General features: G+C 41.1%; 1 protein-coding gene across 2 annotated transcripts in view; it reads left to right on the top strand.

Annotated features, from left to right (window-relative positions):
• Positions 1-20,649, top strand: part of LOC124114026 (E3 ubiquitin-protein ligase TRAF7-like) — a 173,285-nt gene that overhangs the window by 96,607 nt on the left and 56,029 nt on the right. For both annotated transcript variants that reach the window (XM_046474561.2, XM_048386930.1), the window contains exons 10-11: positions 16,226-16,443; positions 17,960-18,033. In XM_046474561.2, coding sequence (XP_046330517.1) covers positions 16,226-16,443; positions 17,960-18,033 — 292 coding nt within the window. The remainder of the gene's footprint in view (positions 1-16,225; positions 16,444-17,959; positions 18,034-20,649) is intronic.

The following is a 20,649-nucleotide window of genomic DNA, read 5'->3' as shown; positions in this document are numbered from 1 at the left end:
ATTAAATATGCTTGTATGACAGTATGCCAGCATCAGTTGTAGGGGGTGCAGTTATGACATAACATATCCTTAATCATTACACTTGGCGCTTCAAGCTCAATTTTTCCTGAAAATAGGGCATAAAAAGGCAGCTGCAAATTGGAATCCCGGCTTTTTGTTACATGTCACTCCGATCTTGTTGCTAGTCTCCTATGATTTCAACCAGTGATAAAACTGATTTAGCAACAAATCATTTGTCAGAGTTTGCAAAGAAAGTCGTCCTTTGTAATTTTAGCTTGAAGTTTTTGGTTGAATCTGTAAAGCCTAATGATGAGTGATTTAATGGCAAGGAAATGGAGGTTTTTTTCATCATTAAAGGCGCAACATCAGATCCTAGTTGGATTCTGTTGCAATGTTTTATGTTTGGTCTGCACATTCAATTTATTTCACGACTGCAGAGAAGTTTTATACTGTCCTGTAAATGAATTTACCGATGTACGCTACTGATCAGACCTTAGTGTATGCTCTGACTGCCAATCTCCCTACAGAGACAACTGTTGCCTTTGGAGTATGTATAGAGTGTGTCATGAGTTGCCAGGAGCACGGGCATTCCGGTAGTCTAAGGCAGCAGATGTTGCAGTTGTTACGTCACCTAGCCATGCAGAGTTCATGGGTTTCTGATCCTAGAGTTATCATCCTTGGTCGCCGTACTCGTGGGTTTCACCTAACAGGTAAATGTGTAGAACTTTAAGTATTTTAGGTGATTAATCTGGTCTGAAATTGTAAGTTTTGCCCAGTTGTCTAGGACAACTCATTACACTGCAGAGGTTTATCTCGGGCCCAAAATTTGGTGCAAATGTCAGTACAAATTCCCAAAACGGAATGACAAAGTTCACTATTCAGGTATGTAGTAAAAATGACCAGTGTTAGGGCTTTGTTGAAGCTACTTGTATTTCACTGACCAATTTGTTTCCCAAACTGAAGGGCAAGGGCACTTAGATTGGCTTTCTGCCACACTGTGCAGAGTTCAGGCCCTTAGTTGTTGCAGGAATTGATGATCATTGCTTTCAATCCCAGATCTTTCCTGATGATGATGTTTGGTTTGGCAGCACCATATGCATGCTTGTGGGTTTTACCAGACCAGTGTGGGAAACATAGTGGGATCCAGACAGGGGGTCCAGGTGGTCCAGGGGTCCGAGGGGTCCGGACTCCTCCCCCCACAGGATTTTGTTATTGGACTCCTCTCTTATAAAAAATGCTGGATCCGCCCTTGGTAATCATCGAAGACCTGCGTCAGTTTAAGGATTTTCTCTCACCTCAAGATTAAGCTCAAATACCGTTCAGAAGTAGTGTTATACACCACTCACTCACTCACTCACTCACTCACTCACTCACTCACTCACTCACTCACGCTGACTTTCCCACTTCACATTGTAGCTTGTCCTTGTGTTTGTCCTCATGTAGTTGATACAAGTCTGAGATAGCTGCAGTGGTTATGTAATAGCTTATCAGGAGACATTTGATGTTAAAAATAATATTTTAATCATTAGCTAATATAAGAATAATTCTAAATGGATAGTGATCCTGCACCTGTAGCACAAAAACAAACATTTGCCCGAGTGAAACCTATGAATGTTACTCATTCCAAATATTGGTGTTATTTACTAAGACGAATCTGTGGAACTGCCTGACAATGGTATATATTCATTAGCAACTCTTCCCTTTCATCTGGCATTTAAATCATTGTGTTACAGAAAGGCTCTTTGATATTGCAGAAATAATTTAGGACCTTGCACAAGAATTGAAAGTGTTTTAGAATGGTCTTGTCAGGGTACTATTGAAGTCTAGAGAGAGCTGAGAAGGCTGGGCTTGGCTGTGAGTTCTTCATGACAAGTCTGTTTGGCCTCGAAGGAAGTTACATTTGCTACAAGAGCAGAAGAGTGCCTTGAGATTTCATTCTGTGTTAAAGTACCTTTGCTAGGAAAAGTGGGGGTGTTGAAGCCTTGTGGTTAAAGCGTTCACTCATCACATCAAAGACCTGGGTTTGACTTTCATATGGTGTAGGAAGCCCATCCTGTGTGTTTGGTTCCCCTTTGTGATAGGGCTGGAATATTGCTAAAGTGGTGTAAAACATGACTCACTCTCATTGTTAAGACAGTGTTTGTGAGTATGTTGTAAAAGGCTATTTTCTTATATTTGTCATTGGTGACACAGGTGCCGTAGTTCGCTGTGCAGAGTTATGTCCCTTTGGCACGCTTTAATCCTACGATTGTAGTTCGAATCCCGGTTCGCCCTTATGTTTCTAGGTTTGTCAACACAGCATGCATGACTTTGAAGTATGCTTGTACAGGAAGTCAGCATGGGTGATCAAGGCCCAGAGTGGTCAAGTCATCTAAGGCACTGCAACTCATTATGCAGAGTTGTGTCCCTTTGGTGTTCAAGGAACCTGTGACTGAGTTCGAAATCTAGATTGCCCTGATTATGTTTCTAGGTTTGTCAGCACCATACTCCTGCTTGTGGGTTTCACCAAAGTTGTAAACGTCTGAGACCTGCATCACTTCGGGCCTTCCTCCCACATTAAGCTGACCCATCATGATATAACTGGAATACTCACTCACTCACTCACTCACTCACTCACTCACTCACTCACTCACTCACTCACTCACTCACTCGCTCACTCGCTCACTATTCGTCCTTGCATGAACTGGGAGGAATGCAAGAAGAAGACACTATTGACATTGTAAGAACAGACCTGAAGGTCGTAAGACATCATGGACAAGTCAGTCCCTGGAACTTCTGTCCACTAGAAATGAACAGGGTAAATAACAAATTTGTTCTTTCTACCGCACTGAAAGATTTAACAAAAGACATCCTGGCACACTGACCTTTACGGTGCAATTACAGTGCTCCAGATGGCCTGAGGGCCTGGTTCACATGCCCTGCGCAACCTGGCGACTCTCTGCTTCTTGGCAATATTGGGTCCTTTGGCCCTGTGTTCCTTTAAACGTCATTTTCACAAGCAGTGGGATCACTTGACCCATCGGTATCTTAATCAGTCAGAAGCTCTCCATCTTTGATAAAGGTCATTGTGTGGTGTAGCTCTGTCAGTCATGGCATCACTTTTTCACTTCGTGCACGAAGACAGCTGCTGTTGGTGACAGAGGAGAACCAGGGCTACCAAGGAAAACCAGCAGAGAGCAACCGAACTGTGGAATATATAAGTAAGGATAAGATATATGGATGAAAAACTTCTTTATTACAATTCAGAGCGACGTTTCGGTGTAGGTTCTAACATCATTATCAAGCAAGTGTTATCTACGCCAAAGTCGCTCCCAATTGTAATAAAGAAGTTGTTCATCAATATATCTTATCCTTACTTATATATTCCATAGTTTGGTTGCTCTCTCATTCATCTAAATATCGTATCCTTACGTAGTACTCCAACTTCTAAATGCCTCTCAAAGAAGTTATGGAACATGAACACACTTTCAATGGAAACAGCCACATAAATTTAAAACAAGATGCAATCACCATAAAGTTTTCGTTGTAATGATTAAAACCCGACACTCTATCAATATTGCTGAAGAACCTCTCAAAACTGTGGTGGTACATCCCCAAGATTTATAGACATCCTTTTAATATGTCATGCACATGAATAGACGCAACCCCACACATCATGTTTACTATTGTAACCCACTGTTTTCCCACTGAGCTACTCGGATCAGGTAATGATAAGGTGTTCAATCTTACATGTCATGCCTTCAGTTGTGTGCATGCTGCTCCTGGTCTTTCCCTCTTCTGCTGTCATTGAATTCCTTTTATAATGCCACTACTGTAAGTTTTTTTTTTAACTATAAGGTATCCCAATTATTATTTTTTTAATTCTTTCTGATATGTCTTGCATTTAGATGGTTCATAGGTTTGTTGAAACCCTCAGACTTTTAACTCACTCACATTTTCAACCAAAATCTCAGAGTCTTAACTAGAACAAATCGACCCTGTGGGTACTCAGTGTTTGTTGCAAGAGTGACTGATGTTTACAGCAGATGAAATATTGCTGTAATATTGCTGGCAGTGGCAAACAAATATATTCACTCACTCACTCTGATGGTCCTTCAATGTTATGTATGTATGATATATATGTAATATTTTCTGAGCCAGTAACCTATGAGTGGAGATTATTATATAAACATATAGATCTTGCATCTTAATATGGGGAGGCTGTTAACTCGGGGAACATATACTGCAATTGGTTCAAGTATTCCGGTATATTTCTTTTTTCTTGAGGTGTCAGATTGGAAGAGTACTGAGATACTCACATCACTTTAATTAGTTTTCTGCTGTGTGATGAGGCCCATGCAATACAGAACACTTTCTTATGTCCATTATTTCCCTCTGCAGAGAACTTTACTGAGTTTCGAGGTCATGACGTGCACATGCTCTCTAGGTTCCATGGCCCTGTTCCACAAAGCGATCACAGCGCTAAGGTGATCATAACAACCAGACTTTAACATAGACTTACGACTGTCGTAGCGCTATGATCGCTTTGTGGACCGGGGCCCAGGTTTGAGAAAAGCCATCCAACTGTAGTGACCCCTCTGTACTAAGATATTTATGTGATAGTTACTGTGTCCTATATGTGAACCCTAAGCCTCTACATCTGTTTGCTGCTGAGGTAGCATCATTACTTGGTGAGCAATGGGTCAGAGATACGTAAAGAAATTGATCATAAGAGAAGTTATTAATGAACATCACTTCCATTCCCTGACCACATTCTGCCAAAAGATTTATAAAGATTGGTTCTGGTTGTACCCTGCCATGGTGGTCAGCATTAAGTTGATATAACAAGGCCTGGTCGGCTCTTAATCAGTGTTTTACTCATGAGTGGGGTGTCCATGTCAAAGTGCAGCATGTGGTATCTTAGTGCACACCAATGTATAATATAAAATGTCAACGCCAGAAAATAATGTCTCTTTTACACACCAAAACAGATTTTATTGGGTGTAAAAGGTATTGAGAGTCGATAATTCTAAAGCATAAAAAGGGTAAGCATGTCCTACCAACCTGTGAAGATCCAGGGGAGAATAGGTCTTCAGCAACCCATGCTTGCCGTGAAAGATGACTATGCTTGTTGTAAGAGGCGACTAACGGGATCGGGTGGTCAGGCTCGCTGACTTGGTTGATGCATGTCATCGATCCCGATTGTGTGGATCAGTGCTCATGAAGTCAATCACTGGATTGTCTGGTCCAGACTCAATTGTTTACAGACGGCTGTCATATAGCTTGAAGATTGCTGAGTGCAGCGTTAAACAAAAAACAAACAAAGCATGTCCTGCCCGACTGGTAGCACCCGCCACTCTCTCAGTTTGCCTAACAAACTCAGTATTTGTTGCCTGACGCGGGACAGCAGTGCTCCTGCCATGCGATGGTGGCCTGAAACAAACAAGTCAATCAAATGATGGACCAGAAAAGTCACTCGATAACGCATCCACTGATTTTGTTGAAACTGAAACACTACATTATCTGTGAATTAATGTGCTGTGCAGAGATTCTGCAAAATGTGTTCCTCTTGAAACACATTGGAGGGGGGAAGGGATTAATGATCTTGGTCCAAACATATCTTTTGTTGTTGACTCATTAAATATGAAATATTAACACCCAAAGTATAACCTCAATGTGTGTGAATACTCACAGTGATGAAACACACGATCTAGTAACCTTGTACCTACACACGCATAATGACGGTTGTTATCAAACTGTCCTATCCTTCTGTTCTGGTTAACCTTTGAGAATCTACTGTTAGTAGTGTGTGAATCGAGAGGCAGCCTAGATTGTATAATGAATGCCTGGAGGAGGTGTCTGCCCCTCCCAGCGCTCCCTGCCCCCTGTGAACCCTGTCCTAATGGGAGAGAACCAAACATGTCCTGCCTCTTGTGGTGCTAATTGGATCATGGCAGATGTGTCCGAGATAACAATAGTGAATACATCCATCCATGTTTATCCTGTTCAATTATAGGATTGTGAATGGAGAACTTTCTACATATATTTGCAGTGCACGAGGTGACGTTTAAATATATAAGGAAGAGAATATATGGATGTCAACTTGTTTATTATGAGGAACACAATGTTTCGGAGTATATGCTTACTCCTTCATCAGGCGAAGGACTGACTGATATAGAAGATTTAACGTGCGCTTTCCGACTGCAGCATATTTCGCACACGGGCCTGGCCGGACCATTTAGTGTATTCCGAGAAGGGTGAAAGTGGTGTGTGCAACCCAAGAGGGGGCTTTTAGGGGTTGCTTATATCGATTTTTTGAAATTTTAAAATTTGGAATAAATGCCGAGGTGGGTGGAGGAGGGAACTAAGGGAGCCATGAGGCAGATATATACATATATATGTACCTGTAAGGACAACAACATAATAAGATAACAAAGGGTGGAAAATAACAAAGGGTAGTAACTAACAAGGGAGGCCAACAGATGATTGGCGTTGATGGGTGATTAGCAATAGACAATGGAAGCCAACACTTTACAGTAATTAGCGCTGATAGTATGGAAGCCAGTACTTAAGTTATCATAGATAAGTAATAGGTAATAGACACTGGGCAAACGGGAGGCTGGGGTAATTAGCACTGATAGGTAAAAGAATGGACATAGCAAAGGGCAAATTTAAGGCAGCTAGGTAATTAGCACCGACAAAGATCAATGGAATAAGTCCCAAGCACTAGGCAGATGGTTCCCTGGTCACGGTTCATGGCTGGCTGGTGTCTCCTGATGTCAGTGGCTTCTTGTAGTTTCCTTTGTGGCCAGTTGTTGTTGTTGGTAGACAGAACTTTGGTGGCTTCCCGCATGATGTTATGGCCTTGGTTCTTCAGGGTGTGTTCTGAAATAGCGGTTTAAATATGGTTATAATTTTATGTTATGGCTCTGTAGCATTGACTCGTATTTACTGAAAGAGTGACAGAAAACATTTCCATGATGATATGAAATCTAGTTACAGCAGAATCCATTGTATGATTCTGACAATATAAAAGTCTGTGTTCATGAATTATTATCAAATAGTGCTGTTGACACCAGGTGTTCTCGAAAAGGTGAGCGTATCCTGCCCCATCCGTGGCACCCATCATAAACACATGCAAGGGCAAGTCATTTGTTCACCTAAAAAATACTAGAATTCACGAATTATTATCAAATAGTGTCGATACCAGGTGTTCTCGAATAGGTGAGCATATCCTGCCCCATCCATGGCACCTAGCTGTCATAAACACATGCAAGGGCAAGTCAATTGTTCCCCTGGAAAACACCAGAACACATAATATTTGTAGTGCAGGATGCTCATTTGCAGATGAAATAGTTTACAAAAATGTCAGAATTTTTTCCTGATTATGTATTGTTCAAATTATAATAATTTACCATTGAATACTACATTCATAAAGTCTGGGTTAGAATAAGCCTTCAACATACCATGCTTATCGTAAGAGGCAACTAACGGGATTGGGTGGTCAGGCTCGCTGACTTGGTTGATGCATGTCATCGTATCCCAATTGTATAGATCGATGCTTATGATGTCAATCACTGGATTGTCTGGCCCTGACTCAATTATTTACAGACAGCTGTCATATAGCTGAAATATTGTTGAATGTGGCATTAAGGACCCACATATTTATCATTACACGGGGGGCCCCTACTGAAAAGCGTCTGGTCCAGAAAAAACTAAACATAAAAATATTTATTTTCATTGTGTCTCCCAATAGTAATATGGATCCTCTATACAATTACACATGTTATATATAACTTCCATGTCTACTATCAGTGATTCAAGAGGCCACCTGCTGTTTTAACTCCATGACAGAATGACTTTCATTCAAATGATGGTAAAAGTGTTGGGAACCGACTGTTACAATTTAAAGATAAAGGAGTGCCTTGATCCAAATACTACAGTAACAACAAATACAAGAGTGAGAGTCCATCCCAATTCCTAACGGTGTAGATTTACTGCCAAACATGATATAGCCATTCATAGTGCTTCATATATGTCCAGTTCCAGTGTTAAAGGAGAAATGCAGTATGTTTGCCGTCTGTGAATGATTTAGAGGAGGGGGAAGTCGAACAAGTGATAGCAGCAGGTTCGCCCGTCGTCTAGACTGTTTCTGGGAACTGGTGGAATGATCTATTGTAATAAGCATTATCTATGTGGAGGAATGACTGGGAGTGACACACGGACCATGAAGCTGCAATTGAGGATGTATAACAAGGACCTGGAGATGATACACACCACCGTTCTTCACAGCGTAATGGATTCTGCAGCTCATTTATACATCTAGATCAGGAGGTGGCCATTTCTTCTGGGCGATGAGCCCGTGATAAAAGTTAATATCAAGTTATTTTAGGATAAATTTTTGCTGTTATTAATGTTCATTGATATTTATGGTTGGTTTGATATCTTAAATAGTAGACACTGGATGAAGATTTGAAACCTATTTTCAGAACCAATTTTTTATCCTAACATTTTGATAAATATTTTTTAAGGGATATATCTATTGATTCGAAAGTCTTAACTACTTTGAGTGAATGTTAACGACCTATTTGACAAATGAAATTTCATCTTAATGCGACATTTTATGGGTGAGTTTTGAATGTAAGTATCATGTGAAAGCAGTAACACAGTTAAGTTTGTTGGCGTCTATATCAAGCATGAACTGACAGAGAAGGGGAAGATAACTCCTCTGCACCTCAGTATATTAACATAGGCACCATAAAAGAAAATGAAAGAAGGCTTTTTGAGCAAAGATTCTTGTGGTTAGACTGACAGTCAGAAGCTGTCTACCTCCTTTGGGCGTTTCAGAGTCAACCTGTGATTTCTTAATTTGACAAATCCATGATTACTATAGCAGCATGTTTGACCATAGAGGAGAGTCTTAATAAGGTTGATTGTACCATTACATTAATTTGTTTATTTGTTGTTTAACGCCAAGCTCAGGAATATTCCAGCTGTATGGCAGCAGTATGTAAATAATTGAGTCATGATCTAGGGATTGATATCATGAGCATCGATCCACGCATTTGGGATACGATGACATGCATCAACCAAGTCAGCAAGCCTGATCCCATTAGTCGCCTCTAACAACAAGTATGGTTTGGTGAAGACCTCTTCTAACCCACGTCAGGGTGAGTCGCACACTAAGGTCAATCTTAGCCATCCCAGCAGTGTTGGCCACAGGGTGTATGTGCGGTAGTAGCGTAGTGACCATATTCACAAGGTTTTTCTAGGACTGTTATCAAAAGTTGAATTATTACGTGAAGAGGTAATTATGTGATAAACTGAATTATTGCATGAAGAGGTAATAATGTAATAAACTAAATTATTACATGAAGAGGTAATTATGTGATAAACTAAATTATTGCATGAATAAAGAGGTAATTATGTAATAAACTAAATTATTACATGAAGAGGTAGTTATGTGATAAACTAAGTTATTACATGAAGAGGTAATTATGTAATAAACTAAATTATTACATGAAGAGGTAATTATGTAATAAACTAAATTATTACATGAAGAGGTAATTATGTAATAAACTAAACTGTAATCAACATTTTAGAAAGAAAAGTTGTGCTCTCATTTGTTATACCTTATTCTCCTAGAAAATACCAGTTGACCCCAGAATTAACCCTCACTCACCCACTCCTTGCTTAAGAGATGCTGCTTTTGGTCTCTGTGTTTTAGACTTGTATCATATTTCAGGTTATCCTACCTGATATAGAGGGGCACCGGTTGTCAGTAGTCACACTGAGTGTGCTCGTAACAGAGTTGCATCCCCTAGCCATGCCAGAATTTGCTGACTGGAATTCAAATCCAAGATTGGCTACACTCTCATCCTTGGTCCATCATTACCATGTGCGTGCTTATGATCAACACAGATAACTTATGTGACAACAGGCTTTCCTCCCACTTGAAGCTGACTTGCGATGATATAACTGTAAAACTGTTCAGCAGGCATTAAATCCCACCACATCCATTCGCTAATAGCTATGATATGAGCTATTGACGTAATTTAAATTTATGTTTTATCACTGTATGAAGATGAAAACCCAACTCACTCGTTTTGTATGTCTGTTGTTTGATGCTACACACTTAGAAATATTGTAGGTAAAAGATAGAGGCCTGTAAATAATCAAGTCTGAACCAGACTATCCAGTGATTGATATCATGAGCACCAATCCACACATTTGGGTACAATGACATGCATCAACCAAGTCACTGAGCTGACTACCTGATCCTGTTAGTCGCCTTTTACGACAAGCATAGTCGCCTCTTACGACAAGCATTAGTTTACAGGGGACATGTACACTTACCCACAGGTTCCATAGTCAAGATATACATGATATACCAGTCATTTTAATGTATGTTATAATAACAGACTATACACATTTCTGTATCACCGATACGAAGGTTTGCCTGCTGACTGTAGAGAGGACCCTTGAAGATTCCGGGGTAGAATAGTTCTTCAGCAACCCATGCTTGCAGTAAAAGGTGACTATGCTTGTCATAAAAGGCGACTAACGGGATCGGGTGGTCAGGCTCGCTGACTTGATTGAGGCATGTCATCGATCCCAATTGTGTGGATTGATGCTCATGATGCCAATCACTGGATTGTCTGGTCCAGAATCGATTATTTACAGACCGCCGTCATATAGGTGGAATATTGCTGAGTGCGGCGTTAAACAACAAACCAACCAACCAACCAACCAACTGACTGCAGCAGCACCGTAGATTCTCTAACAGTGAGGCAGTAGAATGCACAATTCTCACATCTACCTCGAAGTATTTAACCACCCACTGACTGTGATATTCCGCAGCATTGCCTGCAAGTCTACAGCAAAGATCAAGCCTTATAGCTGGCCTGAGGATGCATGTATTACTCCCCATGCCACGATGCAGTGTCTTGGCATTTGGGCCCAGCTACGGCAATTTGCATTCATGTAGGTATTGGAAAAATGTAATTTGTGGTTTGGTTGTTTGCAGACAGTCAAATAACCATGTGAGTGAATCCCTGTTAAATGTCAGCACATTCATAGTCAGATCCAGCTAACTGTTTGATCTGCCAGTGGAGCAGACGACTTCCTGTTCTTCTAAACACCATCAAATGTCCCCTTGTCCACGGTCAGAGGTCTGAAGAGCACTTTATCAACCCTGATCGATGCTGTAGATGGCGGGATGTAGATTAAGTAGATGAAAACCTATCGTTCGCTGCTCTCGTGCTCCATCTCCATCTATTAACAAAGATATTAAGTCATCATTTGTTCTGTGGTATTGATGGGGGACATGGGTCTGAGAGTGAAATCTTGTTAGTGGTGTTTGTACGTCTGCTGTGAAGCACTCGACGTGTGACTTCCACTTCCCTCATTGCCCTGTTCAAGGTTTGGCTGACAGCATCTCTGTGTCACTTCAGTCAGAGTTGGATGTTTGCTTGGCGTCATTGTAAACGGGGCATCATGAGAACTGCATGCATGGCCTCAGAAAATACTGGACAGATTGAGACACTGTACCGTTTGGAAAAACTTGAGATGTGACTTTATGAAGTGTAAAGGTACACTGCTCGGACATGTTAGGTCAAGTTACTACGTTTACATACTTGAACGATGTTCTGTCAAAACTGACTACGTTTTGGATACATAGAAATATTGATTTTCCATTGTCAGATTTTCAGCTTGAATTGTTGTAGTTTTGTTATTCACCATTTCCATCTTTGATCTACAGACAAGGCGACTAGAGCTGTCTCAATGGAATAGTTGGTATGGTAAACACATACAGAGAGTATTTTATTTCCATTTCTGGAAGAAATTTGTTCAGAACTTCAAGGAGTAAGATGTGTGTCTTCTTTGTAGCTTTGATGAAATTCTTCAATAACCACCACTTGTACATGTGAGGTGGAACTGCAATTCTTCACTCACATTGTATGTAATCCCCTGTAGACACCGTCCTTACATCAACTCTGACATGCCATCACTTGTACATGTGAGGTGGAACTGCAATCCCCTGTAGACACCGTCCTTACATCAACTCTGACATGCCATCACTTGTACATGTGAGGTGGAACTGCAATCCCCTGTAGACACCGTCCTTACATCAACTCTGACATGCCATCACTTGTACATGTGAGGTGGAACTGCAATCCCCTGTAGACACCGTCCTTACATCAACTCTGACATGCCATCACTTGTACATGTGAGGTGGAACTGCAATCCCCTGTAGACACCGTCCTTACATCAACTCTGACATGCCATCACTTGTACATGTGAGGTGGAACTGCAATCCCCTGTAGACACCGTCCTTACATCAACTCTGACATGCCATCACTTGTACATGTGAGGTGGAACTGCAATCCCCTGTAGACACCGTCCTTACATCAACTCTGACATGCCATCACTTGTACATGTGAGGTGGAACTGCAATCCCCTGTAGACACCGTCCTTACATCAACTCTGACATGCCATCACTTGTACATGTGAGGTGGAACTGCAATCCCCTGTAGACACTGTCCTTACATCAACTCTGACATGCCATCACTTGTACATGTGAGGTGGAACTGCAATCCCCTGTAGACACCGTCCTTACATCAACTCTGACATGCCATCACTTGTACATGTGAGGTGGAACTGCAATCCCCTGTAGACACCGTCCTTACATCAACTCTGACATGCCATCACTTGTACATGTGAGGTGGAACTGCAATCCCCTGTAGACACTGTCCTTACATCAACTCTGACATGCCATCACTTGTACATGTGAGGTGGAACTGCAATCCCCTGTAGACACTGTCCTTACATCAACTCTGACATGCCATCACTTGTACATGTGAGGTGGAACTGCAATCCCCTGTAGACACTGTCCTTACATCAACTCTGACATGCCATCACTTGTACATGTGAGGTGGAACTGCAATCCCCTGTAGACACCGTCCTTACATCAACTCTGACATGCCATCACTTGTACATGTGAGGTGGAACTGCAATCCCCTGTAGACACCGTCCTTACATCAACTCTGACATGCCATCACTTGTACATGTGAGGTGGAACTGCAATCCCCTGTAGACACTGTCCTTACATCAACTCTGACATGCCATCACTTGTACATGTGAGGTGGAACTGCAATCCCCTGTAGACACCGTCCTTACATCAACTCTGACATGCCATCACTTGTACATGTGAGGTGGAACTGTAATCCCCTGTAGACACCGTCCTTACATCAACTCTGACATGCCATCACTTGTACATGTGAGGTGGAACTGCAATCCCCTGTAGACACCGTCCTTACATCAACTCTGACATGCCATCACTTGTACATGTGAGGTGGAACTGCAATCCCCTGTAGACACCGTCCTTACATCAACACTGACATGCCATCACTTGTACATGTGAGGTGGAACTGTAATCCCCTGTAGACACCGTCCTTACATCAACTCTGACATGCCATCACTTGTACATGTGAGGTGGAACTGTAATCCCCTGTAGACACCGTCCTTACATCAACTCTGACATGCCATCACTTGTACATGTGAGGTGGAACTGCAATCCCCTGTAGACACCGTCCTTACATCAACACTGACATGCCATCACTTGTACATGTGAGGTGGAACTGTAATCCCCTGTAGACACCGTCCTTACATCAACTCTGACATGCCATCACTTGTACATGTGAGGTGGAACTGCAATCCCCTGTAGACACCGTCCTTACATCAACTCTGACATGCCATCACTTGTACATGTGAGGTGGAACTGTAATCCCCTGTAGACACCGTCCTTACATCAACTCTGACATGCCATCACTTGTACATGTGAGGTGGAACTGCAATCCCCTGTAGACACCGTCCTTACATCAACTCTGACATGCCATCACTTGTACATGTGAGGTGGAACTGCAATCCCCTGTAGACACTGTCCTTACATCAACTCTGACATGCCATCACTTGTACATGTGAGGTGGAACTGCAATCCCCTGTAGACACCGTCCTTACATCAACACTGACATGCCATCACTTGTACATGTGAGGTGGAACTGTAATCCCCTGTAGACACCGTCCTTACATCAACTCTGACATGCCATCACTTGTACATGTGAGGTGGAACTGCAATCCCCTGTAGACACCGTCCTTACATCAACTCTGACATGCCATCACTTGTACATGTGAGGTGGAACTGTAATCCCCTGTAGACACCGTCCTTACATCAACTCTGACATGCCATCACTTGTACATGTGAGGTGGAACTGCAATCCCCTGTAGACACCGTCCTTACATCAACTCTGACATGCCATCACTTGTACATGTGAGGTGGAACTGCAATCCCCTGTAGACACCGTCCTTACATCAACTCTGACATGCCATCACTTGTACATGTGAGGTGGAACTGCAATCCCCTGTAGACACTGTCCTTACATCAACTCTGACATGCCATCACTTGTACATGTGAGGTGGAACTGTAATCCCCTGTAGACACCGTCCTTACATCAACTCTGACATGCCATCACTTGTACATGTGAGGTGGAACTGCAATCCCCTGTAGACACCGTCCTTACATCAACTCTGACATGCCATCACTTGTACATGTGAGGTGGAACTGTAATCCCCTGTAGACACCGTCCTTACATCAACTCTGACATGCCATCACTTGTACATGTGAGGTGGAACTGCAATCCCCTGTAGACACCGTCCTTACATCAACTCTGACATGCCATCACTTGTACATGTGAGGTGGAACTGCAATCCCCTGTAGACACCGTCCTTACATCAACTCTGACATGCCATCACTTGTACATGTGAGGTGGAACTGCAATCCCCTGTAGACACCGTCCTTACATCAACTCTGACATGCCATCACTTGTACATGTGAGGTGGAACTGCAATCCCCTGTAGACACTGTCCTTACATCAACACTGACATGCCATCACTTGACAAACACACTTGTTACTTGGTCTGTACGTTTTGAAGTGAGTGTATTGTCCTGAAAGATGTCACCAGTTCCTTCGGGGTCATTGATACCATTGAGGTATGGTGTTCTCATGGCTCAAAGGTTAACAAAACAGGGGCACATCAAAGCATTCACAACAAGAAACATTAGTTTAAGTGTGCAGTTTAAGTTTTTTTAAAAACTCGATATCGCAAACGTCTGTACTGCAACCTTCGAGTCTGTAAAGATGTCCTTTATTTTAAACATTGACTTTTCAATTTTTTCACAAGCCAGTCAAACAGCTTGATTTTTAATGAATGAGTGAATGTTGCGTATTGTGGCAGAGCGCCATGTTGTAACTGTGCAGCTGTGACCTGTAATAAACTAGTGGTTGATATTATGAGCATGCTACAACACTGTTTGGGTATGATGACACGCCATCAACCTAGTCAACATGGGAGATTTTCATATGACTCGTCCTGTTCAAATGTTACTTGCATTTGTCTGTTGGATCAGTGAATTGTCAGACCTTGTATATTTGTCTCCCTGCTGCTCGACACGCTCACACAGACAGTTGAAGCTGTAAATAAACAGTTTGAGGATAATTCATGCATCCCTGTAACGTTTCATATCAGCTACTGTTTGGGGGGTTAAAGGTTGGTTATTCTGTCAGTACATTTAAGTTAACTCAAAACATGTGGGTTTATTCTCAAACTTTAACAATATCATGATCATTCAAGGAATATCCCATTTCACAGTGATCTGTACACTAAGTGAATTATTTTGATAAAGTGTCAGGTTTATTTTGTCATTTTTTTTATGTTTGTAAATCGAACAAAAGGATGTTTTTAACTTTCAAGTTCATGCCGTCTAAATCCATTAAGAAATACAAGTCAATTTAACCCGTCAGTTCAATCTTGTAGTCAGATCAATATCCCCAAATGAAATTACCTCCACACGATTGCAAGTGGGATAAGTTATCTCAGCTCAGTTCCTTCTTCAGGCCAAGTGGTGATAATTGACAGAATTAACTCCATGTCATAATCACAATTCATTCTGTGTAAATTTATCACATGTTTCTCAACACGCAACAAACAATGGGACTGATTATTCATTTCTCTGCAAACCCTTTTTGACAAAGCATTATCCTTGATAATTGTGTTTATTCTGGGGATTGTGTTTTCCCACCATTGATTTCTGAATTTGTCATGGCTTCAGCAACATCCAGGCCATCTTACACATCTGTTTCTTTAGTTGTCCTTAGATGCTTCAACTGAACTCTTTTCATTTCCACAGTTGTGAGTTTTTGGGAACTCAGGAAGAGCTTGAAGAGCATATGAAAGTTTGCAAGTTCGATAGCATGAAGGAGTTCCTACAGAGGACAGACGAGAGGATGTCCGACCTACAGTTCACACTCAACCAGAAGGATCAGGAAATTGAGTTCCTCCGTTCGATGTTGGGAAAGCTATCGGAACGTCTCGAGTCGCTGGAGAAATCTGTTGATTTAAAGCTGGGTGAGTGGAATTCCGATTGTATAAAAATGTAAGTGACTTATTAACAAGTCATCAAGGATTTCTGTGATCATCTGACCATTATCATAGTTGGCGTTATATTTTCCCCACAGTTGATAACATGCTGCGCTTGCAAATTGGCCTTTCTTTTTTTCTTTCTCCTTTTTGCTGCTTGACTAATGGCCCGATTCAAAACAGCACTAATTCCCACATCACCAACTCACTTAATATTTGCGATATATAAGCTATTGACATGCAGTAAACTATGTTTATAACACAGTCGCTTATAATGAACTACAGTTATAACAAACTAAAATTAGTGGTCCCTTTGAGTTCGTTTATTGTAATTTAAAGTTTTAATCACTATATCTTCACCTCGTAGATGAAGGTGAAAACCCAACTCACTCAATACATAGTTTTTTGTTTGTTATTTGTTTGTTTATTGTTGGATTCCACACTTAGCAATATTTCCGCTTTACGATGGCAGTCTGTAAATAATCGAGTCAGGCCCAGCCAATCAAGTGATTGACATCATGAGCATCAATCCATGCACTTGACTACAATGACTTGCTATCAGCCAAGTCAATGAACCTGACCACCCAGTTCCATTTATTGCTTCTATGACAAGAGACCTGTGAAGACTCGGGGTAGAATAGATCTACAGCAACCCATTCTTGCCGTAAAAGGCGACTAGCAAGATCGGGTGGTCAGTTTCGCTGACTTGGTTGGTGCATGTCATTCTTTTCCAATTGCATGAATTGATGCTCATAATGTCAATCACTGAATTGTCTGGTCCAGACTTGATTATTTGCAGACTGACGTCACATTGCTGGAATATATTGCTGAATGTGGCATTAAACAACAAACAAATAACAAAACAAATCTTATGACAAGAATGGGTTGCTGGGAACCTATATTCTTGCTCCCGTGTCTGTCTGTCTGTCTGTCTGTCTGTCTGTCTATCTATTTATTCACCAGAGCACATTTGCATAGGGGTCATAGTGCTGCAACTATTGTATTATAAAGTCTGTTAAGGAATGGGTGTTAGTCTTAGCGCTAAGGTAACTTGTCCATGTGGCCTGTGGGATGTCCGCTGAAGTAATCTGATGTCATGGCCTATTGGTCTTCTCCTCCCAGGGATTTATCCAGACCTGCTCAGACGCTGATATTCAGCCCCACGTTTGCAGGAAATCAGAGTACAAATTCCCAATTTGAATTAATAATTTCTTATATCCTCAGAATTAACAAAAATATGAACAGTTAAAAATTCCCGTTTTGAACAAAATCACTCAATATTTTTACCAATTTGCCTGCTATGGTACTTAGTTTGGAATCTTGGATAAATCCCTGCCTCATCAGAAACTGATCTTAAGGTGGTGCATTTTGCTGTATAGTTGCTAAGCCAGGATATGCTGATCACGGCTTTGTATGACATGTTAGTTTGGAGCTGTATTTAAGCTGGTGATGACTTTGGACGTTCCTCAGTGCTGTGTACGCCTTACTGCTTTATGTTGCCCAGGTCTGGTGGAGCGGACCCAGAACAAGATCATGAATGACATGATAGAAAACAGGAGAGAATATGCTGACGTGGCAGTAAGTACTGTCTCACAGGTTTAGGAGGCTTTAGTAATGTAATCCCAGAGTAAATCAGATAAGAACTAAGAGTGCTGTCTGCTCATCGGTCTTGCAATTCCCATAACCATCATGTAGCTGTGGATGAAGTCTGCAAGATGGAGGTGCTGCTCCAAGTAGATATAGAACCCATTGATGATATTTAGGTCTGCTCCAGATCTAGTAGGATTGCTGTCCGCACTTCTTGATATGGACAGGGAAATCGAAGCACCATCCCCGTCTCACAACATCCACCCCCAACTACAGACTTGCAGGAGTCTCTAAAGCAATAATTATTAGTTTAAATCATAATTTATAGATTATTTAACTAATAAGGACAAGTTGTCCCTTTTTGAGACTGGCGTCCTTAGACTTAGACTGTCCACATATCTATTAGGAGGATAGAATTACTACACATCCATAGACATATCTTTCAGTACAGGGGGCACAGGTGGCCCAGTCGTCTGAGGCGCCACTATTCGCTGTGCAGAGTTGCGTCCCTTGGGCACGCCAGAAACCTATGATTGTGGGTTCGAATCCTGGGTCGCCCCGATTATGTTTCTAGGTTTGTCAGCACCATACCCGTCTTCGTGGGTTTCACTGAAGTGGTAAACGTCTGAGACCTGCATCACTTCGGTCTTTCCTCCCACATTAAGCTGACACGCCGTGATATAACTGGAATACTGTTAAAATTGGCATTAAACCCAACTCACTCACTCACTCTTTCAGTACAGCCTTGGAGCAAGGCTACCCAACTAATACTAACATGAATAAAAAAAATGTTTTACTGATGAGAAACGATGACCGATGACATCAAGAAGAGAAGAGACATGTGGTAATGTGAACAGAACATTCCCATCTGAGATGTAGGCTAGTCAAGACATGTAGGCTAGTCAAGACATGTAGGCTAGTCAAGACATGTAGGCTAGTCAAGACATGTAGCACAGACATTGGCAGGTAGTTCTTGTAGGTGTGTTTCCTCGGACGTCTCTGTTTCAGCCTTGCTGGTTATCAGGGCAGAAACTGACTTTTGCATTATGTATATCTGTTATTGATAAATCCGTTTCGAGTGCAACGTCTTATCAAGGTCAGGTTTGCAAATAGATGTGCAATTGTCAACCTGCATCTCTAACTGGTCCTAGTCTCTGCAAAACTATAAATTACCAGCATTTTTTTATCCAGTCAGCAAAATACCACTTTATTTTTTAAATTACATCCAGCAAAAACGGGTTGTATTGATCGTATGTTTGAGTTACTTGCAAGTCACTGATGATGTTGTCTGTATGTTGTCCTGCATGCAAGGGATGATCAAGTTCATGGGGTGTGTTGTCTCTGGAATCCGTGAGGAAAGCCTTGTCCTTGATAATTCCTCCAGGAAACCACTAGATGGTGACTGTTTCACCAGCACAAAAACAACTCTAGTTTCAACCATATAATTCTTCTGGCATTAAGAAAACTCCATCATACTTTCCTTCCTTCATAAAAATATTGAAAGATGTATGTAAAATAGAAAAAAAGATTGCAATGAAAAATAGTAGTATTAATAGATTTGACAGAAAATCAAAAGAATTATCAGCCTACTTATTATAATATACCGGGTATCAGTCAAACCAATATATGTATATTACCAATATCTTGATCATGTTTTAAGATCCTATGAATTGCTACGCTTATATAACTCATGTACCTATGTTACAGATACATGTCTACTGAATTGAAATAAAATAGTTAGAAAAAAACAAACTTCTCAGGAATGGGCAATGGGATGTCTTCAGATCTTTGTGTGGCGGTCGTGAGCACTAAGATCTGATTTTAATGAGATTGTGATATATACAATATAACATAAGTTCACAGATTTATTTAAACAACTAATTAAATGTCCAATTTAAGGAAGTGTTTTTAATGATGGAACATATGAGTTAAAATTATCATTGACAATATTGGTTCCATTATTCTGGAAACAAGTTTCTTCTTGTCCGCAAACAAGAACCATTTTGCAAAAGGTAGCAAAAATACCTATTCACTACTGCTATTTATTCTCAACTTGATTTCTAAATCATGCTTGACATTGCATACCTAGAAGTATTGATTTTTAGAGTGTTTTGAGAGATAATCTGTCACCTACCTACACAAATCAGTTAAAATAATTCAACTAAATACTAAAAAAGAGCTTTAATAATGTAATCCCAGAGTAAATCAGATAAGAACTAAGAGTGCTGTCTGCTCATCGGTCTTGCAATTCCCAGAACCATCACATAGCTGTGGATGAAGTCTAGAAGATAGAGGTGCTGCTCCAAGTAGATATAGAGCCCATTGATGATATTTAGATCTGCTCCAGATTTCAAAGGGAGACACAATTTATGGATAACAACTTCTTTAATTACTTTAAAGGCGACATCTACTTTGTCATCTGTCAACTTCTAAGTAATGCCTATGAAACAATGGTCCAGATTTGTTAGGATTATAACCACTGATGGGATGAATTGAATTGAATTCAGATTCTTAAACATACATCAAGCTATGTGCCTTTGATTCGTAGTTTTATAGGATGGAGACACACTCAGTTGTCTCAGCTGAAGGTCCATGACAACCTGGATG

This window comes from Haliotis rufescens, unplaced genomic scaffold (genome assembly GCF_023055435.1).
Source record: "Haliotis rufescens isolate VD_foot unplaced genomic scaffold, xgHalRufe1.0.p SCAF_62, whole genome shotgun sequence".
In the NCBI taxonomy this organism is placed as follows: Eukaryota; Metazoa; Mollusca; class Gastropoda; order Lepetellida; family Haliotidae; genus Haliotis; species Haliotis rufescens.
Note: the sequence above shows the minus strand (reverse complement) of the source record. Positions and strands in the feature narration are given on the sequence as shown.